This window comes from Typopeltis vanoorti, chromosome 2, assembly GCF_054136105.1.
Source record: "Typopeltis vanoorti isolate ZY-2024b chromosome 2, IOZ_Tvanoo_1.0, whole genome shotgun sequence".
NCBI lineage: Eukaryota > Metazoa > Arthropoda > Arachnida > Uropygi > Thelyphonidae > Typopeltis > Typopeltis vanoorti.
The window spans coordinates 173226374-173253609 of record NC_143550.1 but is presented as its reverse complement, the minus strand read 5'-3'; the positions used below and the strand labels follow the sequence as shown (position 1 = coordinate 173253609).

The 27236-nt window shown below is 36.3% G+C and overlaps 1 protein-coding gene across 1 annotated transcript in view; it reads right to left on the bottom strand.

Moving 5' to 3' along the window:
* The window catches only part of LOC150109672 (neurobeachin-like protein 1), a 1254229-nt gene that overhangs the window by 69566 nt on the left and 1157427 nt on the right, over positions 1-27236 (bottom strand). The window contains exons 53-54 of the mRNA XM_090413954.1: positions 10335-10507; positions 3298-3392 (exon numbers count right to left, since the gene is read on the bottom strand). Coding sequence (XP_090270080.1) covers positions 3298-3392; positions 10335-10507 — 268 coding nt within the window. The remainder of the gene's footprint in view (positions 1-3297; positions 3393-10334; positions 10508-27236) is intronic.

Here is a 27236-nt window from a genome sequence, read left to right as displayed (position 1 = left end):
GTGCATAAAGTATATTCACAACTGTCTTACTTGTATATAGAGGCCAACGAATACTCATCAATTGCCTTAGTATCCCATAATGCAAAGCACACATCCTTTAGGATTGTAAAGATACTTCATGCACAAACTTTATTTGCTTACACTTGGACAAAGAATTAAACCAAGAATATAATTTCCTGACATCTTCAATTTATAGTTTAATCAAGTGAAAAAACATTCAACATCTATCTCTTATCCAGAGTAATTTAATAATAAGGTGATACATTTCACTACTTGTATATGAGAAATATATGACTTCTGCATTACTTCAATCTTGGTATCCCTTCCTGAGCATGGTCCTTCCCATAATGCATAGCATTATGTATTTTGCATTATGGGATACCAAGGCAACTGATGTGAAGTCAGTGGCCTCTACATACAAGTAGCCTAGCCATGAAGCTACTTCACATGCAAACTTTGTTTACACTTGGACAAAGGATTAAACCAAGACTATAATTTCAGGCCATCTTTAATTTATAGTTTAAACAAGTGGAAAACTTTCAGTATTACACAACTCTGTCTCACACTGTCCTTATCTCAAACCATTCTGACATTGTTTGCTGTACAATAACAACCATTTACCCCTTTACATATATCTTTTAATTATTCTCACATACTGGTCAGAAATTCTATAATTTCTAACATAAGTTTTATAAGTCTTATTTTATGAAACTACCAAAAATAATTTAAAAAACTCAAATTTCTATTTCATATCATATATGGGTTCATCTTCAATACTCTATAAGCAAATTGTATGTACAATAATATCATATTTTGTTGCTTTTATGCCACACATTTCTAACTGCAAATGATAATAAATTTTTCATAAAATTAATGTAACATACCGACTGAAACAAAAACAATTTTTTCATTAGTTCATTTAAGTTGTGAACTGATTGCAGAAGCAAAATAACAAACTGAAACTATACAGAAATTTACAATCTTGCATACTACCACAGAATGAATTAGTATAATAAAATTATATGAACCTGAACATAAATTTACTATATGGATATATGTATATACAGGCAGTCCCAGTTACAAACGAGATACGTTCCTGAAAATGTCTTTAAGTCAGATTTGTATGTAACTTGGATTCTTGATGAACAGCGCATATGCGGTAATAATAGTAATAATAAAAATACTATAATGGCTAATATGTGGCAATAATAATATAGTGTAATAATAATAATAATACCCCTGTACTGTAATAATAAGTTACAGAAACTATTGTGCTCTTTCTTTTAATTCAATCAAACAGAACATAAAAACAAACTCATACAAAAAGTTTAGATAAGAGATAGGAGAAATTTCAAAAAATAATATTAAAGGTTGCATCAATGTCTTGCTTACTTGAAGAGGCATTTCTGAGGCAAGAAGGTAGGCTAATATTAATCAGAAGATGACGATGGAGATGGTGCTAGAGAGGATGGACCTGGTGCTGGAGAATCAGGATTTGATTCTGTTTCTGGAGGAGAGGAGCTTACCACTGAAATTGGTTTCTTGATAAAGGTATCTAGGGTTGTTTATTATTATTATTCAGGCCTCCATGGAGTCAAGAGACTCATCATGGGAGTCCCTTCTTAGGAAACACAAAGTCTATCATACCACTCCTTGAACTCATTGACCGTTCTTGTTCTCACCACTCTATCAAGGCAATGCATTCCACAGTTCAACCACCCTCCATGCAAAGAAACCACTCTTCACCCTCTTGCTCACAGCTTCCTTTTGTAACTTCCAGAGATGGCCCCTTGTCATCACTCCTTTCCGCCGTTCCACCAAGCGAAAGAACTCCCCAATGTCCACCCTGTAACTGCCTCTCAACAGTTTAAAGTCTCAATCATATCACCTCGCCTTCTTCTATCCACCAAACTCTGCAGTCCACATTTGCCCAGCCTTTTTCTTTTTTTCATCATAAATGGCCTTGTAACGGCTGATGTTCTCACTAACTGCACGATTAACCTTTGTAAACTGCTGAATGTTAGGATCTTGTTCTTCAAGCTTATCAAATCTTGCTTCAACTAATTCTTTTGTTGTAAACTTTCTTCGCTCTGGATCTTCTGAATCTTCATGTTCTTGTATATCTATCAGCTGCTATCTCCATAAGGTCTTCATTGGTTAATTCTTGTGAATGGGAACTCTAGTAAGTCAATGACATCATTTTCATTGCTGTCCAATTGCAGTGTATTACACTATCCACCACAGCTTTTCTGGATTTGGCAATGTTTTCTGTGAAGTCACGAAAATCATCATAGAATTGAAGGCACAATTTGTTCCACACTCCTTTAATTGTTGATTGCTTCACTTCCTTTCAAGAATCAGCAATGTTTTTGAGCATCATGGATGTTATAATTCTTTCAGAACTCTCTCAAGGTCATCACATCATCTTCCGCAGCCCTGACTGCTTTCGGAAATGTGCATTGTAAGTAATAAGCCTTGAATGTAGAAATGACTCCCTGGTTCATTGGCCGTAGTAATGATGTAGTGTTGGGTGGTAAAAATATGACCTTTACATTAGGGTGAAGGTCATGTAAAGATGTTTGATGTCCAGGAGCAATGTCCAGCACAAGAGAATTTTAAAGGGAATTTTCTTTTACGAACAATGATGCTCCACAGCAGGAATAAAACAGTTCAAGATCCAGTCTTCAAACATGGCAATTGTGACCCAGGCCCTTAAATTTGACTTCCAAATAATGGGAAGAGCTGCTTTAATAATGTGGTGAAGTGCAGGTTTATTTACATGCCCAAAAGAAACTAGTCCCCAAATTAATAATTTAATTATTAATTATCCTTATGGGGAGTCTGTTAGTAAGTACGGAACGCTGTAAGTCGAGTTGTCTGAAACCCAGGGACCACCTGTATATAGAGAATTATTCAGTACTCTACAATCAAAAGTTTTAAAAATAGTTTAGAAAAATAATGGCAAAAATTTTTATGTAAAGGAATAAAATACCCCAAAAGATTAAATTAATATATATAGTCTAGCCATAAATACTGTTACAACTTGAACAGTGCATAAACCTTTACTCTATCATTAAATCATTTACAGCTTTCAGCTGATACAAACCACATGTATAATGTGCATAAAGCAGCACTTAATGTTTGAAGTGCCTCCCCACCCCCATGAATATCTTCAAGAATCTTGTGATATCAAGAAATTAATGATGACAATGCATAAACATGCCAAATATAAAACGTACAAATTAATAGTACTAAATTATATATAACTATCCATGTTTATTTTATTTTAAAATTTACCTGAATGTTTAGTTCCCATATCATGCATGTTGTATCTCTTGATCCTGTTATAAGATGTGTACTGCTGTGATCCAGGGCAAGACATGTTATGATATCTAAAAATAATAATTATTATAGAAATTAAGTAACATTTCCGGACACTTTACATTATTTTAAATCATTTTGAAATTACAAATTAGGAAACAACACAATGGACACAACAAGTTAGAGAAGAAGTCCAAGAAATACAATCAATACAATTAAACTAAGAATATAATTTTCTAGCATCTTTAATTTATAGTATAACAAGTTAAAAAACTTTCAACAATACTTTCTATATTTGAGTTGTAAGTTAGTAGTTAGATGTGAAGGAAGTACTGGAAGATGGTTTGACGTTATGTCCACTGTTATTCATATCTATATGGATAACATTCTGGCATTGAACCTGATATCAAAACTGAAGATTTTGATATCAGGTTCATCTCTTTACTTTATGCAGATGATGTTATACTTCTGAACAATTCCAGTACAAGTGCATAATTCTGTGAGTAAATTGAATAACTGCTGTAATAAATTTGGGATGAAAATCAGTAATAAAACGACAATGAAAATAGGGAGGAACATTGAAAACATCTAAGGAGAATTTATAGAAAAAAAAAAAATTTCAGCTATTTAGGCACCATTTTTAAGAAGATGGTAAATTAAATTTGGAAATAGACAACAGAATGAGCAAAGCTAGTATGGGAGGAAGTCAATGGAATACATTTATATGAAATAAAAAAGAAATTAGTGAAAACATTAAACTAGCTGTATGCAAGACAGGGTTCAAATCAATTTTAACATATAGATCCGAGAGCCGGATTAAAATTAAAATACTTGATCAAAGACTGGAGACTACAAATATCAGAGTTCTGAGAAAGATGGTAGCAATATTATATTAAAAACGAGGATATTAGGAAAGATCTTCACATTGTTAGCATTAATGAATACGTGAGGAGAGCTAATCTCAGGTGGCATGGTCACTTAAACAGAATGGGAGAGGAAAGGTTAGTAAAACAAGCATTCTTTGTCAGAATGGTAGGATTTTTGCATAAATAGCATAGATGCTTGCGCCAAAGCAAAGTTATGTAGAATTATTAACAGTAATGCTGATGTTAATTCTCTACAGGAAGATTTAAACAGACTTTTAGTTCAGATAAATGAGTGAGGTTATAGTTTTAGTATTAATAAATGAAAGGTCCTGCACATTGGGATTCAGAGATATAAGGCCATACTGTATAGGTGGAATTGTGCTTCAGGAAGTGGATGAGATTCAGGATATTGGGCTAATGGTTGACATTGGACTAAAGTTCTGAGGGCACACTACAAACACTGTGGGGATTGCACATTATGATAAGAAGGACACTGACATGTAGAGATAAGGAGGTAATGTCTCTGTGAAACTCCATGGACTATTGTGCTCAAATGTGGTCACCTAGTTTTCATTGTGATGAGGAAACACTACACCATAGAGGATTCAGAAACAAATGAAAAACAGTTGAGGGAATGTAGATTGCAGAATTTGGTGAACAGGAGAAAAAGAGGTGATCTGATAGAGATCTTCAAGTTAGTGAAGGTATTCGAAAAAGGGTGAAAGGCAAGAAGGGAAGAACAAGAAGCCATCCCTACATGTTGTGCAAAGATGTCATGAAGAAGGATGCGAGGAGTTAATATATCTATATTTTTTTAATGAAAATTGGCTGGGAAGCAGAACATCAGAATGATGTGTTGTGAATGTGGGGAGTATAAATCATTTTCAGGTTCAGTATGAGAAGTATGTTGTCAGTTAAGTGGGCCTCCCATGATGAGTCTACTGACTCTGTGGAGGTTGCTGTAATAGTAATAATAATAATAATTTATCAAATATCAGACTTAATGTAATTAACCATAAGTTCAAAATGCATTGAAGTATTACAAAATAAAACAAAATGATATTCACACTTTAGTTAAATAAATGTAGCATAATTTGACAGCTTCTACTTGCTGGCCGATTCATCCTTAAAGATGAATCGGCCAGCAAATAGAAGCAGAAATAATGCTACCGCGTATGGAAGAGTTGACACGCCTAACTCAAGCCCACATAGAGTAGGCGAGAAGACAACTATGTGGAATGCAAACTGCATATATAATATTTCAACCATCAACATCAGAACATTGTACAAATCTGGCAAATTAAAACTGATAGAGAGAGAACTTGAACTTTTTAAATGGGAAATAGTAAGAGTTGCAGAGACCCACTGGACAGGCGAGGGAAAAATCGGCATAAAAAATGCAAGCATATTTTACTCAGGAAAGAAAGATAACCATCACAGAGAGGGTGTAGCACTAATCATTAAAATACGGCTCCTAAACTCAATAGTTGATGTAAGATTTCCTCTAGAATCATCTCAGTAAGATTCAAAGCAAAAGCAAAAGGAATATAAATAATAGAAGTTTATGTCCCAGACCAATCACATGAAGAGGAGGAATATAATCAATTTCTAGAACAACTGCAAGAAGAAATCAGGCAAACAAGTACAAGAGATATCCTGATTATTACAGGAGATTTTAATGCAAAGATCGAAATATGAAGATAAAGCAAAAGTAATGGGAAAATTTGGTCATGGGGAGATTAATGAGAGAGGAGAGGACATGATTATTTTTTGTGAAATAAATCAACTGTTAATCAAAAATACCTTATTCTACCACAGGCCACAACACAAATACACCTGTACATCACCAAACAATGAAATCAGAAACTGTATAGATTATATAATTGTTAATAAAAAATGGAAACATTCCTTCCAAAATGTAAAAACATTACAAAAGATTGACATGGATATAGATCATGAACTACTATCAGCCAGACTAAAAATCAATTTCAAAAGAAAGAGAATAAATCACCAAAAACAAAAGAAGATAGCCATCTCAAAACTCAATGATAGCTTGACAAGATCAAACTATCAGAGAATATTAAAAGAAAAATTAAATAATCTTGCTTTAGATACAGTCTCGGAGTCCTGGAAAAAAAGTTAAGAAATTATTAAAGAAACAGCAATAAAACACCTGGGCTACCAGACAAGATTAAATAAAGATTGACTTACACCAGAGATTTTGGACTTATGGGAGAAAAAAAGAAAATCCAAAACTGACCTCTCAAAAGAAGATAATGAAAAAAATAGAATATTATACAAAAATTTGAAAAAAGAAATAGACAAAAAAATGCAGATTAGCAAAAACCACATATTTAGAAGAAAAAGCAGGAATATGTGAAGAAGAGCATACAAAAAACATGACTCCAAGACCATTTATGAAATAGTTAAAGAAATAACTAGAACATACTCACCCAACCCAGTTTCAATATTGCAAAAAGATGGAACCATAAGTAGCAAAAGAAATATGGACTAATCATTTTAAAGAAGCATTTGCAGCTGAAGAAAACATAGATCAAGATGCCTTCAACCCAGAAGAAACTTCTGACACAAAAGACATACTAAATGAAGAAATACACAGAGCAATCAAACAAATGAAAAATAATAAAGCCCCAGGCAGAGACAACATTCAAAAAGAATTTCTAGAAAAAGGGAGAGAAAGCATAATAAATTACCTAAGGTTCAACAAAATATTAAAGAAAAGAAATTTACCAACAGAATGGAGAACAGGCCTGATCATACCCATCTACAAAAAAAGGAGACGTCATATCCTGCACTAACTATAGACCTATCACCCTTCTAAGCCATTGCTATAAAATATTCATCAGGATTCTTCAAAACAGAGTTAAACATTTCTAGGAAGAACAGATGGAAGAAGAGCAAATGGGATTTAGAAATAGCAGAAGCACAATAGATGCAATTTTCACATTAAACAGATTAGCAGATCTTATGAGAGACAAAAATAAAAAAACTCTACTGCTGTTTTATCGACTTCAAGCAAGCTTTTGACTCAATAAACACACGCAAACTCATTAAAATTCTAGAAAGCAGAGATTCGACAAATACCTATTAAATTGTATCAAGAATTACTATTCAGAAACACAAGCAATAGTGAATTACAAAAACATAGAAACAGATAAAAGAGCAATTAAAAAAGGGTTCTTCAAGGCTATCCATTGTCACCATATTTATTCAACTTGTACCTAAAAGAAGTAGATGAAGGACTATAGATGTGTGAAGGCATAACTGTAAATGGAAGAAATATAACACATTTAAAGTATGCTGATGACATAGTATTTTCAACATAATATTTTTAATATTTATAATATTTTCAACAACTAAATTGAATAGCTGTTGTAATAGATATGGTATGAAGGTCAGCAATAAAAAGACAAAGACAATGAAAATAGGCAGAATCATTGAAAATGTTAACTGTGTTGTGAATGGAGAACCTGTGGAACAAGTAAAACATTTCAGCTACTTAGGTACGATTTTTACTGAAGATGGTAAATTAAATATAGAAATAGACAACAGAATCAGCAAAGCTGGTATGGTGGGAAGCCAATTGAATAAATTCATATGGAATAAGAGAGAAATTAGTCGGAACACAAAATTAGCTGTATACAAGACAGTGTTCAAACCAGTTTTAACTTATGGATCTGAGAGCTGGGTCAGAAGTAAAACACTTGACCAAAGACTAGAGACCACAGATATGAGAGTCCTGAGAAAGATTAGAGGCATGAACAGATGGCATCAATGGCAACATCATATTAAAAATGAGGATATTAGGAAAGAACTTGACATTGTCAGCATCCAGGAATGCGTTAGCAGAGCTAATCTCAGGTGGTATGGTCACTTAAATAGAATGGGAGAGGAAAGATTAGCAAAACAAGTGTTCTCTGCCAGGGTGGCAGGAAAACGACCCAGAGGAAGACCAAGATATAGGTGGATTGATATGGTACAAAGTGCCTTAGACGATAGAAATATAAGATCTGATAATGTTGGAGTCTTGACAAGTAACAGACTGATTTGGAGGAAAATTGTAGATAGGAAGTTAGTAATGATGTAATTTTTTCATGTAGTACTGTCATATCCTGTACACCCCTTGAGGGTACATGGCAGGAATTTGATGATGATGACGACGACATAGTTATCACTACAGACAGCCAAGAAAAATTAGAAAATATCCTGGCCAAGATGCATCAAACAAGTAACAAATATGATATGAAAATCAATTTTAGTAAAACAAAACTAATGGTAATAGGAAGAAAAAGGGAAGCAATCCAAATGAAAATAATAAACAATAATATAGAACAAGTAAAGCAGTACAATTACCTATGATCAATGATCACTGAAGATGTAGACTATTTCGAAACAAACAAACACAGAATCAATAATGGATGGACAACAATGGGCAGACTAACAAAAAATATGGAATAATAAAAGATTAAGCAAAGAAAGTTTGCACATAAAATATTTTCAGGACTGGGGCAACTTGTGGTAAAGGTGGTCTGATCACTTGCCTTAGTGTCCCATAATGCAAAGCATATATCCTTATGGGTATGTATAATGCTATGCATTGAAGGGATCACAACCCAGACTGGTTTTGACTTTTATTGAGATCTTGTCATTAGGAGCTAGACCCAGAGGTGGTGATACAAAGTTGGAAGTAATGTAAAAGTCATATCACCATATATGCCACTTGCCAAAAGGTGTCAACACCACATTATTAAAATTCTCTGGATTAGAGATAGTTGATGGAAGTTTTTTCACTTGACTATGCTACCAATTACATATTTGGTTTAATCCTTTATCCAAGTGTAAGCAAACAAAGTTTGAGTCTGAAATATTTTCAGGACTGGGGATACTCGTGGTAAAGGTGGTATAAGTTCTGATCACCTGCCTTAGTATCCCATAATGCAAAGCACATATCCTTATGGGCAAGTGAAAAACTTCCACCAACTCTCTCTAATCCAGAGAATTTTAATAATAAGGTGTTGACACCTTTTGGCAACTGGTATATGGTGATATGACTTTTGCATTACTTCCGACTTAGTATCACCACCTCTGGATCTAGCTCCCGCTGACGAGCTCAATAAAGGTCGAAACCGGTCAGGTTAGCGATCCTTTCCATAATGCATAGCATCATACATACCCATAAGTATATGTGCTTTGCATTATGAGATACTAAGGCAAGTGATCAGAACTTATACCACCTTTACCACAAGTTTCCCCAGTCCTGAAAATATTTCAGGAGCAAACTTCCATTAAGCAAAGAACTCAAATTAAAGATATATAAAAGAATGACAATTCCCACAGTACTCTATGGCTCAGAATGCTGGATCTTAAGAAAAAAAGAAATGGATAAACTCAATGCTTTTGAAATGAAATGCCTAAGAAAAATCAAGAGAACAAACTGGACAGAAAGAAAAACAAATGAAAAAGTCAGAGAAGAATTTAACTTTAAAGAAACAATAATTACAGCACTAAAACAGAGCCAACTAAGTTGGTTTGGACATGTTTCAAGAATGAACCCTGAAAAAAGATTGCCAAACATATTATTAAATGGTAGAATTCGACAGCCTAGCAGAGGAAGACCAAGAAAGAAATTGACAACATTAAAGAAACACCCACTTAAACTCCATAATAGAACTTCATAAAAAGACAGCAGACAGAAAGAAATGGCAAAAATTCGTCTTTGAAAAACTCAACCCACCAGGAGCAGAAGAGAAGAAGAAGAATTTGACAGTGTACAGCTATTGACAATTATATGCTTTAATAAACAAACAAAGTAATAAATAAATAAATAACAGTGTTATATTAAGAAGTAAACTTACAATCTACCAAACTTTAATATATGGCTCACAATGAGGTTGCAAGATCACATTCTAGACCATTGCTCTACAAATCAGTATACAAAGGTATTAATCATGAAGTACTAGTGAAACCAGTCATTGTATAATGAAGTACTGCTGCAAAGTGAATGCTATATTAAATATATAGAAATTATACACAATAATGCATATAGAAATTGCAAAATAATTAAATTTAAACAGTATGCAAAATTATAAAATGGAATAAAATTGAGTTTAATTGAAGAACAATTACCTAAATGTTTGATAACATGTGCCACCAACTTCACCTTGGACAGACTGTGTATTCTGAGACTATTATCCCAATGGCCACCACTGACTAGATACTTGGCATCTCCAGTAACTGCAAAAAGTTTACTAGTTATCTGCAGTCCTGGTAAAAAAGGTCCTGCTATATTTCTTGCAGTCCTATATACAAAACAAACAAACTGAATATTTTTTCCTCAAATTTTTCATTTTATATCTTAACTCCCCCCCCCCCCCCCAAACCAAATTAACATTGAAATAAAAATTTTTGGATATATTAATCATTATTCACACAATACCTATCATACTTCTTGGACTAACAAAATGCTAATGAAGCACTCCCAACCACCCCTTTATCACATTGCCTTTCATTTTTTTTTTTTTAATCGACTAGCCTTGTATAAACCATGGACATTCTGGTCCATTGGTTGCAGAAGTGAAGTGGAATGGGAGTTGTAAGTCCCATACATCATAAGTTGAGGACTAATTGTACAAAAAAATTAATAAAAATAATAATAATCCTTAGCGTACCCACAGTAATACAGGTTTATAGCCTTTTGTTAGTAGAGTAAAAAAAATAAATAAATAAATAAAGGTTACCCAGAAAATTGTTGTCATAATGAGAAGAGGCATTGCACAAGGCACATTTCGATTTTTATGCACAGAACAGGTCATCTGGATATCTGTGTTATAAGTAAATGTTAGAAAAAAGCTCAGAGGCGAATGACTATATCAGAACTCTGAATTTGAGCTTGAGGATAGATTAAGAGAATATACTCTGTAGAGCACATATGGGCAACCCCCTGCATGTGGGCCGGATTCGGCCCTAATCTATTTTGGCAAAGTTTGTCTGATTCATGATGGGAGAAAACATGGTGTGTCTGCATGGTTAGCCTAGTGGCTTTGCGATTCATAACCATATGCCTGGGGAAGGAGTGTCCTAGGTTTGATTCTCGTTGGAGATGTGAGGAGCTGAAGGATCTTACTCAGCCATAGCAAAGTTAGCCGGTCTTGGGCATGGACAGTAGGGTTTTTTCACCAGTTTATCTAAGGTTTTACATCCCGCAAGCAGGCAAACCGGCCCCGTGAACACACAGGGATACAGCCAAGAATACCTCGAGGCATAGGAGTGACCATTTTATCCTCGTATTTTGATTACGAAATCCAAGCATGCTTGGAAGGTTGCCTTAAAGGCCTGTTAAAGCCATTGGGATGGATAGATAGATAGAAAACATGGTGTGTTCTAACTCACATTAAGCTCACGTCATATGATTTGCACAAAACATACTATGTTTTCTCCAACCAAGGTCTCTTTCTCACTTTGACTAGCGGCGTGTGTGAACGTGTTACAACGTGTCAGTTCGGTACTTGCATTGGTGTTGTCTTTGTTCAGTGCCTGCATTGATGTTATGTTCTGTTCGGTGCCTGCATTGATGTTGTGTTCTCTTCAGTGCCTGCAGTGTAGAAGACAGTTTTGAATATCGTTTATAAATTTGGGACAATGTCAGGGGTTATTGCAAAAAAAAGAAAAGTAGATGCAGAGAATCGTCAATTTCAAGACAACTGGAAGGAGGATTATTATTTTATTCCGAATAAAGGTTTACCTGTATGTTTGCTATACAACAAATCCGTATCAGTCAACAAAAACTACAACTTGAAGAGACACTTTACTTCGAGACATGCGGATCACCCAAAAATTGATGGACAACTATGAAAAGATGAAATACAGAAGTTGAAGAACTTGGATACCCAGCAGCAAATGTTCAACAAGCAAAGAACGCAGCACCACAGCATTGTCAAAGACAGCTTTGTGGTAAGCGAAAAAATCGCTAAGCATTCTAAGTCATTTGGTGAAGGAGAATTTATCAAAGAATGTCTGCTGGATGTTGCAAGTATAATATGTCCTGAAAAGAAAAAAGACTTAGAGAATATTCGTTTGTCAAGATGTACTGTTGTCCGATGGATAGGAATTATGGCTGATGATATTAAAAAAAAGTCTAAAAGAGAAGATTGCTAGATTGGAAGCATTTTCAATTGCTTTGGATGACAGCACTGATGCCTCTGATACAGCACAACTAGCAATATTTATTTGAGGAGTTGATGCGGATTTCAACATCACAGAAGAATTATTGGTGCTTCAGCCGTTAAAAGGAACAACTATTGAAGATATATTTGAAACAGGCAACACAGTCTTCGAGAGATTTGGGCTTAAATGGAGTTCACTATCTGGCATATGCACTTGGTGCACAGAAGGGATTTATTGGAATAGTTCATGAAAGAGCAATAGAACTACAGATCCATCTGGAAAATTTAACAAATTTTCACTGCATTATCCACCAACAAAATCTGTGTGCAAAATCTATTAAATTCACAAATGTTATCGAAGTTGTAGTAGCCAGTATTAACTTTATTAAGTTAATACGTGCACTTAATCACCGCCAATTTAAGGAGTATTTGGCAGACCTATTTTCGGATTATGAAGATGAGTCTTATTATTGTGAAGTGAGGGGGTTGAGTAAAGGTAAAATGTTAAAACGATTTTATGATCTGAAACAAGACATTGCAGATTTTATGGAGATAAAAGGAAACACAATTAACCAAGTAAAAGATGATGAGTAGGTGTGTGATTTAGCATTCCTTGTAGATGTCACCGGATACCTAAATGAACTGAATCTTAAATTGCAAAAACAAGGACAATTGGTTCATGAATTGCATGGACATGTCAAAGCTTTTAATAAACTAAGATTGTTGGAAAGTCATATAAGAGCTAAAAATTGTTATCATTTTCCTACTCTAGCAACTCATAAAAATATCCCTTCTAATTCTTATGGAGATGAACTGAAGGCACTAATAGAGCAATTTGGTAAAAGGTTTGTTTGCCAACTTCAAAAACCAAAAACTCCAAATTCGATATATGTGCTCGTCCGATGGATGCTGATGTAAATATGTGCCAGAAAACTTACAGATGGAACTTATTGAGCTTCAGGCGGATTTAGTGCTAAAATCACAATTTAACTACATTGCTTTGACGGATTTTTATAAATTTTATTTGGTGTAAGAAAAATATACAAATTTACGCACCTTTTCAAGAAAAATCATTTGGCTTTTCGGCAGCACATATATATATGTGTGAACACTTTTTTTCGAGGATGAAATACAATAAATCAAAAATTCGGACAAGAATAACGGACAAAAACCTCGAAAATTCTATGTGATTATCCTTAAGTAATATTAACATCAGTATTGATAGTCATCAGTATTGAAGTACAAGGTCAATCTTCACATTAAATTGTTATGTCATTCATTATATTATAAATAAATGAAATATGAAGTAGCAACTTGTTTTAATTCATTTAATATTAATTTATTTTATTTAATAATTTGGTCCGGCCTTGACTCGGAGACAGAATGATAATTTGGCCCCTGAACTAGGAAAGGTTGCCCATGCCTGCTGTAGAGATAGAAGCTTGACAGATAGAAGAAGAGGTGATGTGAAGGAAACAAGTTTGTAAGAGGAATCTATCAGACAGATATAGGAGAGACATAGCATAACAAGTGGAGGAGAATGAGAGGTTATCCCTGGAAATTGTATGCATCACATGATAAGGAAGCAAAAAAATTTTGCATAGCAATTGGTGACTAAGCGGAATGCATTGGCAGAGCAGGTGATTGAATGCCGAATGTAGGTATATGAAGCTGAAAGAAGTCTTCTAAAGGCTTTGAAATAGCACTCCCTCTCATGTTCACTGGGCATCTACAGATGCCGTATGGTCACTCCGATGCTCGGTGACGTGCCACACCAGGCCTCGCCATGTAGTCCTGTTGTTTACTTTTCTGGTGACCTCAACTCTCTGAAGATCAGTCACTCCACACACATCATCCATCCATCCATCTCATTGATGGTCTACCTCTGCCACTTTTTCCAGGAACTTTACCTTCTATTACTGTTCTGAGAGGTCTCCCTTCCATCCTTTCTATGTGTCCAAAATATTTTAACTTTCTTCTGTCAATATCCTTAAAGAGCCTTAAAGTTCTACTGATCTTTTCTAATACCATTCATTTGTATGCCTTTCAGTATATGATATCCTCAACAGATATTCGTTTCTTATCTGACTTCTTTAGGTTCCAAGTCTCACATCCATAAGTCGCTATTGGAAAAACAACTGCATCCAAAATCCTTAATTTTGTACCCATAGAGATAGATCCATCCTTTCAGATTTTAGAGAGGTCTCTGACTGCTGTTTTAGCCATTCCTAACCTTTTTCTGACGTCTTCTGAACAGCAATTCTTCACATTAATAATGGATCCCAGGTACTCAAACTTGATGACTTCCTCAATTTTTTCTCCATTAAGGTATACTTGTTTCTTAAGAGCTTCTCTGTTTGTATTTCCTTTGAGAACCATAATCTTTGTCTTGCTAGGATTGAGTTCAAGTCCTCTGTTATTACTGATCTTGTTAACTTTGTCAAGAATTAGTCCTAGTTCTTCCATGTCATTACAAAGGAGTACTGTATCATCAACATACCTCATATCCAAATTGCTGTCCTGAGCTCATCCAATGCTTCACATATGATGTCCTCTGCATATATACTAAACAAGTGAGGAGAAAGTAAACATCCTTGTCTAACTCCTTTTCCAATTTGAAGCCAGTCAGTTAATCCAACACCTGTTCTTACCGTGGCTTCTTGCTCCTTATACAAGTTGGCTATCAACCTGATAGTGTGTTGAGAAAAACCCATTCTTTTCACTTCCTACAGTTTCACATGCTCAACACAGTCAAAATCTTTAGAGTAATCAAGAAACATATTACCAGAGGGAGTCTGAATTCTTTATATTTTTCTATGATCTGTCTAAGGCAAAGGATCTGATCTCTGGTGCCCTTACCTTTCCTAAAACCTGCATGTTCCTCAGGGATCTCTGCCTCAACTTTGGCCTCAATCCTATTTAGCATGATCTTCAATAAAATTTTGCTTACATGAGATATTAAACTAATAGTTCTGTAATTCTTGCATGTCTTCACATCACCTTTCTTATGTAGTGGTATGAAATCTGACTTCTTTCAGTCTCTAGGCCATGATCCTGTCTCCCATATCCTTGTAATCAATCTATGAAACACTCTTATCCCTCTGTCCCCTGTGGCCTTAATTAACTCTGCTGGGATTTCATCTGCACCTGCCTTATTGCTGTTAAGCTGCTTAACTGATCTTTCAACTTCATGCCTAAGTGGAGGAGGTTCCAAATCAAACTTTTCCTGGTGAGAGGGCTCCACATTTTCTTTATCCACTCTGCTGTACAGTTCCTCACAGTATTCTTTCCATCTATTTTTGATTTCCAACTCTTCTGTTAGTAATACTCCATTCCTGTCTTTGATGACATTCAAATTAGGCTTAAGCTTGTGCTTTAAGTCACGAACTAAATAAAACATCCTTTTATAATTGTGCCTCCTCATCTGGAACTCTGTTTCTTCACATTTATTAGTATAGAACATTTCTTTGTCCTGCTTGATGGCTCTTCTGACTTCTCTATGTAATCTCTTATATTCTTCAGTCCCTATGTCTCTGAAATAGCACTAATGAACTAGTCCCTGAAATAGCTAAATACTAACATATTCAAGCAACTCTGGGGGTTGGGGACAATATTAGTCAATATCAAACTGACAGTTGACTTACTGTTCTATCTCTTACCTACATTCTCTCATAAATACCAGAGAAAGTAATCAACAGCCATTGTCTTTGTCACCTGCACACCATCAAGTAATAAGTGATGACCACCAGTATAGATTCCACTACCTTCAATCCAGCAGATCTTCTATCAGAGACAATATAACCCCTTTAGACCAAGCCAAGGAAAATTGTCTGGATAAACTTGTATGGTTGCTCAACATCATCAGAACATTTAATGAGGTATGACACAGAGATATGCTAATTAAAACTGTCTTTTAAACTTTCAGGTCATTTGCCATATCAAAGTGGATGGCTTTCTCTCTCTCTCTCCAGATTTCAACTATCAATGCTGGAATACCACAGAGATCGACACTTTCCCCCACTTTTCCTCTTATACATAAATGACTTCTCAGTGGCCTCGAAATTTAGCCTCTTCAATCTCCAAAACCTTGGCTACCTTTTCTAGTCAAGATACTACTTCTCATGTGTAGATGTCTGTATGTGTGAAAGATTAGCAGAATATCTATCTTCCTGTTGGGATGGTACACCAAAAGGTTTCCCTAAAAATGCTCATTCCAGAAAACAGCAATTTAATTAATTGATAAATACTCTTTTTCTCCCTCTCTAATACGTTTATTTCAACTACTTTCTCAAAGGAATTTTCCTGCTTTATGCCTTTTCTACAAGTATTTGCATGCTTTCTGTTCTAATCAACTGGCTTCCATCATTCTTCTGCCTTTCTCTAAGGTTGAAAAAACACATACAGTGGATATTTTTCAAAATTCATTTAAAAACAGCACGTCTTTGGCAAGCTATTTAATTCAAGAACTACAGCCTCCAAGTGTGCAAGAAAACATAAATTCTCTCTTCCTTAAACCAAAGACAGTATTAACAATACTGTTGTTTTTGCAACCTCTCATATGTGCAGTTATAATATACATTAAAAACTAAAATCAGTTATAAATTGGCTATTCATAATGATTATTTTTCAGGAAATTACAACATTATTATTATTATTATTATTACCACCCCAAGACCTCATGGAGTCAAAGACTCACCTGGGAGGTCCTTTTATCACATACACAGCTCATCATACCGTATTTTAAACACATTTAAACTCTTTGCAGATACCACATTTTCAGGCAAGGCATTCCAATCATTAACAACTCTGAACGAAAAAACCTGCCTCTCACTCCCCTACTCACACCTTCTTTATACAGTTTCCAGGGATGACCTATGATTCTCCCCTGATCTCCCACTATTCTCTGTAAAACTTCTCCAGCATTGATCCTATAGCAACCCCTTACCAACTTGTAGGTCTCTATCATATCTCCCCTCTTCTTCCTGTCCACCAGACTCTGCAAATTGCATCTCCTCAATCATTCCTCATACTCGACATTCCAGAGGTCAGAAACTACCTTAGTCAGTCGCCTTTGAACCGTTTCCAACATCTCTTCATCCTTCTGAAAACCAGGTGACCAAATCTGGGCACAATAGTCCATGTGTGACCTAATCAAAACCTTATACAACCGAATAAGAATCTCCCTACTTCTACAGGTCAGTGTCCTCTGCATCATTCCCAGAAGCCTTTGTGTTGTCTTCACAATTTTGGCGATGTGTTCCCTAAATTTTAGATCCTTATCCACTATCACCTCCAGATCTCTTATTTCCTCTACCTCCAACAATATATTTTCACCAAGCATAAATTTTGCATCCCATCTTTGTTTTCCAAATTTAAAAACCTTACATTTTGCAACATTCAACTCACATCCCCATTTCCATGCTCAATCACTTAATCTATTCAAGTCTTCTTGTAAGGCCACAACATCTTCACTACACTTCATGGTTCGTCCCAACTTTGCATCATCATCTGCAAACAACTGAATATCTCCACCCAAATCTTCACCTATATCATTAATATACACGTTAAACAGCAATGGCCCTAAAACAGACCCCTGAGGCACTCCACTAGTGACTTTCCTTTTCATAGATATCGCTCCCAAATACACAACTTGATGATACCTATCAGATAGCCAGTCTCCAATCCAATGCACCAATCTAATATCCAACCCCATCTGTTCTAGTTTGACTGTCAACCTATCATGAGGTACTCTATCAAAAGCCTTTGCGAAATCCAAGTATATCACTGTGTATCCTTTTCCTCTATCCAAGGAAGCAGTAACTTTATTGTAATAAGTAAGTAAATTACTAAACCATGACCTTCCTTTAGCAAATCCATGCTATCCATCAAAGATAATACCATTGTTATCAACCCAACTCTGGATCCTAGTTCTCACAAGCTTCTCCAACAACTTAACCAACACCTGACACACAGATAGACCTATAGTTTGATTCTTGAGTTCGATCACCTCCCTTATGAAGTGGCACAATCTTGCCCTCCTTAGGAACTTGACCGAGTGCAAGACTCATATTAAAAAAAAATCTCAAGGAAGGTGTCAACTCCCTGGCACATTCTTTCAGAATATGTGGTGACATATTATCAAGTCCCACAGCCTTATTAACATCTAGTTTAATCAACTCCCCATACACCTCTTGCTCACCTACAGTCAATCTCTCCTCCCCATCATCAACTGCTCTCAATCCTTCCATGAAGTCACGTTCACAAGATTGAAAGATCTTTGTGAACTGCTCATTAAGTATCTCCACCACACATTCTGCATCAGCTGTCTTTATACCATTTTCTCCAATCAATGTCATCCTTCCATAATTATTCTTTCTTTTGCTGGCTACATATCGAAAGAACTCCTTAGGATTCTTTTTGGCTTCATTAGCCAACTGCTGTTCATACCTCTCTTTAGCTACCCTCACCAACCAAGTCACCCTCCTTGCTTGGTCTTTTTAGACCTCATGGAATTGGTTATTTCCACTTCTCTTATGCTTCCTCCACAATGCCTTTTTTCTCTGTATCGCATGCTTAATCTCTTTATTCATCCATCTCACACCCAGCTTATTTAACCTTCTCACCCTTGGAATACATTTATACATTGCATCTACTAAACCGTTTTTGAAAATCCCCCAAGCTGTATTGATCTCTTTTCCAGCTAACTCCTCGTTCCACGCTACACCTGCAAGCTGTCTCCTGAGCCGCTTCATAATCCCCCCCCCCCTGTAGTTCCACATATACCCTTTTCTCACAGAGGTCCTAGAACTGCTGGCAACCAGCCAGGTAATCACCTCATGGTCACTCTTGCCAATTGGTGGATGATTTGACACCTCATTTATAATTACATCCTCTGATGAGATGACCAACTCCAAGACCGTCAATCCCCGTGTGCCCTCTGTTACATACTGTCTGAGGTAGTTATCCCTCAAAAACTCAAGGAACTCATTTTCTTTACTTCCAGTTGCTATCTCATCATTCCAGTCTATATTGCCATAATTAAAATCACCCATAATGATCACCCTTTTCTTATTTACTTGGCTAATTTGATTGTACATTTCATTATCACCATCCAAATTACCTGGTCTATAACAACATCCCACCAAGCATTTGATTCCGTTCACCTCTATCTTACACAATACTGCCTCAAAACCACTGGCACTATTTCCCTCTTGCATCTCTACTTTGCATGGACATAACTCTTTCTCTATCATCAATAGCACTCTCCCTCCCTTTTTACCCCTTCTGTCCTCACGAAACACATCATACCCTTCCATCTCTATTCCTGTCAGGATGTCGTCCTCTTCCAACCATGTCTCACTTATTCCAACAATCTTTGGGTGAACAGATGCAATTAGTGCAACCATTTCATCTGGTTTGTTTCTTATACTTCTAGCATTTGTATACAAACACAACAGCTCATTTCTGGATCTACAGCTAGTTCCACTGATACCACTCACTCGATGTGATCTCTCCATGCTCGACTGGGCCCATTTCCCTTTCTGCTTCTTCATTTTAAAACCCTTTTCAATTCCAACTGTTTCCTCTTGATCCCTGGTCATCCCATTCCTTTCCTGCCTACACATGGTCACCTCCTCTTGGAGCATCCACCTTTCTCATGCTGTGTACCCCTGTCCACCCTGAGCCTCCCCGTTTCCCTGCTCCTCTTGCACACCCATTCTCTCATTTTCTATACTGATACCACTCACGTCCCCATTCATAACCACCTCTTCAATCTCTCTTGTCTTACTCTCCCGCTCTTCCATATCACTTCCCACTCGATCTGATTCATTCTCTACCTTCCAGCAGCAGTATCTCCAAGCGACTCACACCATAACCACTCAAATGCAGTCCATCGCTCCCATACAGCTCACTTCGTCCCTCAAACTCATTCCTCACATTAACAAACTGTACTACCGTCTCCTCACACATTTCAGGCAGCATATCATTCATAATCCTTGCTCTCCGCCTCATTTCACCATAGTCATACCTAGGCAACACGCTAACTACCCTTCCTGTCACACTATTCTCTTTTATCCTTCTAAGCAATAACTTTAATTAATACTTCCTATATTTTGGCAACATTATATTGCCATCATCAGGGATCACAGAACAATGGGTAAATGAGGCAGAAGAAATTCATTACTTATTTTTAACGGTAATGAATTTCTTCAAATTCATTACCGTTAAAAATAAGTTTTATTTACTGCTAAGTAAAACTTATTTTTATTTATCAAAATATGTTTTATTAACTGCTTATATTTCTTTGAATTTTAAATCAGCATAATCAGTATATGACACAACTAGTATACGTGACAGTAAGTGAAATAAACTAAAGATACCAAGAAAATTATATACTTGGTTTAATCTTTTATCCAAGTGTAGGCAAACAAATTTGCACCTGAACTCTTTTCAGGACTGAGGCAACTCATACATAGAAGCTTATAACTTCACATTACTTGCCTTAGTATCCCATAATGCAATGCATTATGGGGAAGGGTCACTACTCAGACCAGTTTTGACCTTTATTGAGGTCTCATCAGTGCGAGCCAGACAGAGAGGTGATACCAAGGTTGAAGTAATGCAGAAGTCATATTTTCAAATACAAGTTGTCAAACAGTGTCACACCTTATTATTAAAAGACTCTGGATTAGAGACAGTTTTTGAAAGTTTTTTCCACTTGGTTATACTATAAAAGGTAGCAAGAAATTATATACTTGGTTTAATCCTTTATCCATATGTATGCAAACAAGTTTGTGTCTGAGTAAGTGAAACAATATAATTGTAACAGACAAAAGATCTAAAGTCCTATTTTGGCACTCACTAATGCAGTAAAAAAAAAAATCTATATATATATATATATATATATATATATATATATATATATATATAGCTGTGTGGAAGTTGTTCTTACAATAACAGTTCACCCAAATTTTTGGCAAATTAATGCAATCATATTTGTTTAGGTTAGGCGAATTCTTCAAAGCCATGGCTGACTCAAAAAACAATCTTTCATTCAGATCTATAACAGCTTCTAAATAGCACATTCGTTTTTCTTCCATCTAATCCAGTGTGAAAGGGTATCCAACATGTAGTCTGCTAGTCCTGACATGCCATAGTAATAGTAGCAAATATATTTTTTATGTTCTACCAGGCGGATGTTAACCGATCTTCCTGTTTGCTTAAAGTAGGCCAAGTCACAGGGAACTCCATATACTCCAGGGTGAGATAGAGGGTGAAGTTTATCCTTAGGTGAGTGGATCAGAGTTGCTAGTTTAACATGAGGGTTGAATGTGGTGTGAAGGCCATGTTTCATCAGTGCTTTGGCTATCTTTTCTGATGTACCTCTGACATAGGGAATAGAAATGGTAATGTTGTGTCCCTGTGTATTAGGGGAGGGAGGGGTAATGGGGCTATGGGGTATTTTATCTATTTTGTAGGGATTGTAGCCATTGGCCAAGAAGAACGTATGGAGCAGATATTTGGGTTCTGTGGACAGAGCTGTATCATTAGAACAATTGCTCTGGCTCTGTGTATAAGTGTTTTTAAAATGTCATACTGTTGAACTGGATGATGATGATGATGTGATTGTTTGTATAGGTATTTCCTGTGTATGTTGGCTTTCTGTAAATGGAAAAAGACAGGAATCCATCTGAAAGGTGGGTGACTAATGTGTTAAAAAATGGTAAGCAGTTATTTGATTCTTCTTCTACTGTGAAGTGGATTTTGGGGTGTTGGCTGTTTAGGTAGGTGACAAATACATCCAAAGTGTCTTGTTCATGGGGCCAAATGGCAAACACATCATCTACACAGCATAACCATACTAGTGGCTTGTATGTAGCTGTGGTAAGTACCTTGTTTTCAAAGTGTTTCATGTAAAAGTTAGCTGAAGAGGGTGAGAGGGGGGGGAACCCCACAGCAGTACCATTAATCTGTTTGTAGATTTTTTCCTCCCCATGTAAAGTAACACGCATATATAGTAAATTTGAATAATTCAGAGACATCAGAGGGAAATTTAGACGTGATCAAATCAAGGTGTCTATCACTAATACATTGGTAAATAAAGAGGCAACATCAAACCTGACCATTATGTCTGAATATTTAAAGATGTGATTTTCAACTAGTGTTTTGAAATGGGCTGAATTTTTTACAAAAGTAGGGGAGTTGCCAGTAAAGGGGGGGGGGCATATGACGACTTGGCTAACTGTTGGGCCAGTTTATACGTGGGACAATCTATGCTATGAACTATGGGGCATAGGGGGATATTAGGTTTGTGGATTTTTGGTAATCCATACATATGGGGTGGTTTAACATGAACTGGTTTTATTTTTTTGATGATTTCTTTTGGCCAGGAAGTCACTTTTTTTTCAGTAATTTTCAGACTATTTTCCTTTGAGACATAGTGAGATCAGCATCTATAATTTGGTATGTAGAACTTCACATAAGAGAATGATTGCCGCATGATTAGTTGATAGCCAAACTAGAGTGGATGGGGTTGGATATTAGACTAGTGCAGTGGATTGGAGACTAGCTATCTGATAGGTAACAGCAAGTTGTGTATGAGGGGGAGCAATATCCAGGAAGAGGAAAGTCACTAGTGGCGTTCCTCAGGAGTCTGTTTTAGGGTCATTGCTGTTTAACTTGTATGGTAATGATATTGAGAAAGATTTGGATGGGGATATTCAGTTGTTTGCAGATGATGCAAAGTTGGGGCGAACTATGAAGAGTAGAGAAGATGTTGGCTTACAAAAAGACTTCAATAAATTGAGTGAATGGGCACGGGAATGTGAGTTAATGTTGCAAAATGTAAGGTTTTAAAATTTGGGAAACAAAGATAGGATGTAGAATTGATGCTTGGTGGGATATATAGTTGGAGGTGGAGGAAATAAGAGATCTTGGTGTAACAGTGGATAAGGATCTGAAATTTAGGGGAACACATTGCCAAAATTGTGAAGACAACACAAAGACTTCTGGGAATGATGCAGAGGACACTGACTTGTAGAAGAAGAGATATTCTTGTTCCAATATGTATAAGGCATTGATTAGGAAACACATGGAATACTGTGCCCAAATTTGGTCACTTGGTTTTCAAAAGGGCTCTAGATGAGTCTTTTGGAAAGGGCCCAGAGGTACTGCCTAAGGTAGTTTCTGACCTCTGGAATGTCAAATATGAAGAAAGGTTGAGAAGATGTCGAATATGAAGAAAGGTTGAGAAGATGCAATTTACAGAGTCTAGTGGGTAGGAGGAAGAGGGGGGGAGATATGATAGAGACCTACAAGTTAGTAAGGGGCTGTTATAGGATCAATGTTGAAGAGGTTCTAGAGAAAACAGTGGGAGATCAGGGTAGAACCAGAGGTCATCCCTGGAAGCTGTTTCTCACTCCACTGTTCACACCTGGAGGGTGTGAGCAGGGAGTGAGAAGCATATTTTTTGCATTCAGAATTGTGAATGATTGGAATGCCTTGCCTGAGAGTGTGGTGTCTGCAGAGAATTTGAGTGTTTTTTTTAAGGCACAGTATGATAAGCTGTGTGTATGACAAAAGGAGCTCCTAGATGAGTCTTTGACTCCATGGGGTCTTGGGGTAATAATAATAATATTCCAGTAATGCATTCCATTCACTCATAATTCCCCCATATAAAAAAAATCTACTCCCCACACCCGCTCTTTATTACACTCTGACAAAACTTCCATGGATGGCCTCTGGTTCTTTCCCTCTTGCCTTCTACTCTTTTTATAATCACCTCTGGATTAATCCGATAAAATCTCCCCACAAACTTAAACATCTCTATCATATCACCTCTTTTCCTTCTATCCATCAAAGTCTTCAAATCCACATTTCTTCAAGCTCTCTCCATAGCCAGCATTACAGAGCTCTGATATTGTTTTAGTCACCCTCTCAAATGCTTTCACATCACAATGAAAATAAGGTGATCAAATCTAAGCACAGTAGTCCAAGTGTATTCTGACCAGTGCTTTATACAGTGGTACAATCACTTCCTTATCCCTACATGTTAGTGTATATACTTCTTATCATAGTGACAATACAATGTGCAGCCTTTACAACAATTGCAATAAGTCTTCTAAGCTTCAGTCTACTGTCAACCATCACTCCCAGACCTTGATTCTCATTCACTTCTTGCAGTACATGCCAGCAATAAGTATACAGTTTTATATTTCTGCATTCCATAATGTAACATGTTGCACTTATTAATATTGAAACAATAACCCCACTCTTTATCCAAGCGAGAAGTTTATTCAAATCTTTCAGAAGGAAATAACATCAGCAATGTTACTTATAATTCTCTCCAACTTTGCATCATCAGCAAACAACTGAAGATCCACAATCAATCCACATGATATATCATTTACAAATAAGTATAGCAGTAGGGGCTCAATTACAAAACCTTGAGGCATGCTACTGGTTACCCTCCTATCTTTGGATAACGCTTCATCATACACAATCTGCCTGGTATTGTTCAGAGAGCCAATCCATCTAATCAATATACTATCCATTCCCATTTTCTGCAGTTTGTCCAACTTATCATACAGTAATCTATCAAAGGCTTAAATATAATGATATTTTCCAGATAATTATGGCTGATAATTTAACCAACAACGAACAAAAGTGAATAAAAAAAGAATACTGGAAGACAGAGAATGCTGAAAATGTTTGACAGAAAAGGGATGAAAAATTTGATACAGCCTACCAAGCAGGCTAACAATTTACAGAATACACGATAAATTTGATCAGACTGGCTGGCCTGTCAGTATTACTACCCCTGAAAATGAAATGTTAGTTGCTCTTGCATTTACTCAAAACCCACAAAAAAAAAAAAAAAAAACTTTTAGTGAGTTAGGATTTGGATGGGGATATTCAGTTGTTTGTAGATGTTGTGGCCTTACTTGAGTAAATTGAGTGAATGGGCATGTGAATGTGAGTTAAATGTTACAAAATGTAAGGTTTTAAAATTTGGGAAACAAAGATGGAATGTAGAATTGATGCTTGGTGGGGATATATTGTTGGAGGTGGAGGAAATAAGAAATATTGGTGTGATAGTAGATAAGGATTTGAAATTTAGGGGACAGACTGCCAAAATTGTGAGGACAACACAAAGAATTCTGGGGATGATGTGGAGGACACTGATTTGTAGAAGTAGAGAGATTCTTGTTCCATTGTATACGGCTTTGATTAGGCCACACATGGACTATTGTGCACAGATTTGGTCACCTGGTTTTCAAAAGGACGAAGAGATGTTGAAAAGGGTCCAGAGGCAACTAGCTAAGGTAGTTTCTGACCTCTGGAATGTCGACTATGAGGAAAGGATCAGAAGATGTAATTTACAAAGTCTAGTGGATAGGAGGAAGAGGGGAGATGTGATAGAGACCTACAAGTTAGTAAGCGGTTGTTATAGGATCAATGTTGAAGAGGTTCTACAGAAAACAGTGGGAGATCAGGGTAGAACCAGAGGTCATCCCTGGAAACTGCTTTTCACTCCACTGTTCACACCTGGAGTATGTGAGCAGAGGAGTAAGAAGCAGGTTTTATGCATGCAGAGTTGTGAATGATTGGAATGCCGTGCTTGAGAGTGTGGTGTCTGCAGAGAATTTGAGTGTGTTTTAGGCACAGTATGATGAGCTGTGTGTGTATGACAAAAGGACCTCCTAGGTGAGTCTTTAACTCCATGGGGTCTTGAGATAATAATATTATTATTATTATCTATCTATCTACCACTGATAATATTCCTAATCAGCCTATCCAAAACCTTGATGATCACAACAGAGATATGTCTATAATTTATTGCATCATTTCTAGCTCCACCCTTAACTGGAATTATCTTGCTCTCCTTCCAGTTATTAAAAATCGTACATGTGTTGAGACTCAAGTTAAACAATGACATCAAGGACACTGCTAACTATTAGTAGATTAACTATATTTTTCACCTGGAGAGTGGTGAATGAATGAAATGGGTTGCCTGAATCAGTTGTGAGTGCTTTGTCTGTTAATGGTTTCAAGGAGAGGGTTAACAGATATTGTGCTGATAATTTGAGTCTCCATGAAGGTGCCCATACAATGATAATGATAATAATAATTCTTCTACCATGCAGTTTTGCACGTGAAGGCACTAGTTCAAGCCACCTTCTCAGTTTATTATAATTATGTGCCTTGTAGTTTCATATAGGTCTCTTTTTTACACAAAGGTCTTAGATACATTGTCACCTCTCACACACTTTTTTTTTTCTCTCTCTCTTGACAGAAGTGGTTCTGTATTTCCTGGGGTCATCCAGAACAAGCTACCACTCTCACTCTATATGTCATTACACTCTCCATTTCTGCCATTTAATTTAATGTATGCATCCATGATTTTCTTGCAACCACCAGGACATATCTAGTTTTCCTAACAATCTGTATTCACAATTTCACCAAGCATCTAAGCAAACCATTCAGGCACATCATTTCTCCTACACAATCTACTTAATGACTCATTTGCAATCAAAGCGCTCCTTCTCAGCTTACTCCTGTCACCCAATGCCAATATATTCACCATCTTTACCCTTTTGCTCCTCTCTTCTTTTTCACCAACTCAACAAATCTTTCACATACTTTTCTCCTTTCAAATCATTCATTCCGAACCAATACAATCACATTATCCACTCATTTCTGCTAATTTACTGATTCAGTGCAAAACTTTGTATTATTTTTATTCATATCATAAATCTTCAATGCTGGGGGAAACAAACTTTCATTGCTCGCCCATCCAGTACAACCCTAATTATGAAATTATTGCCTATCACTAAATCCTTTTTAACCATTTCAGCTTTCACAA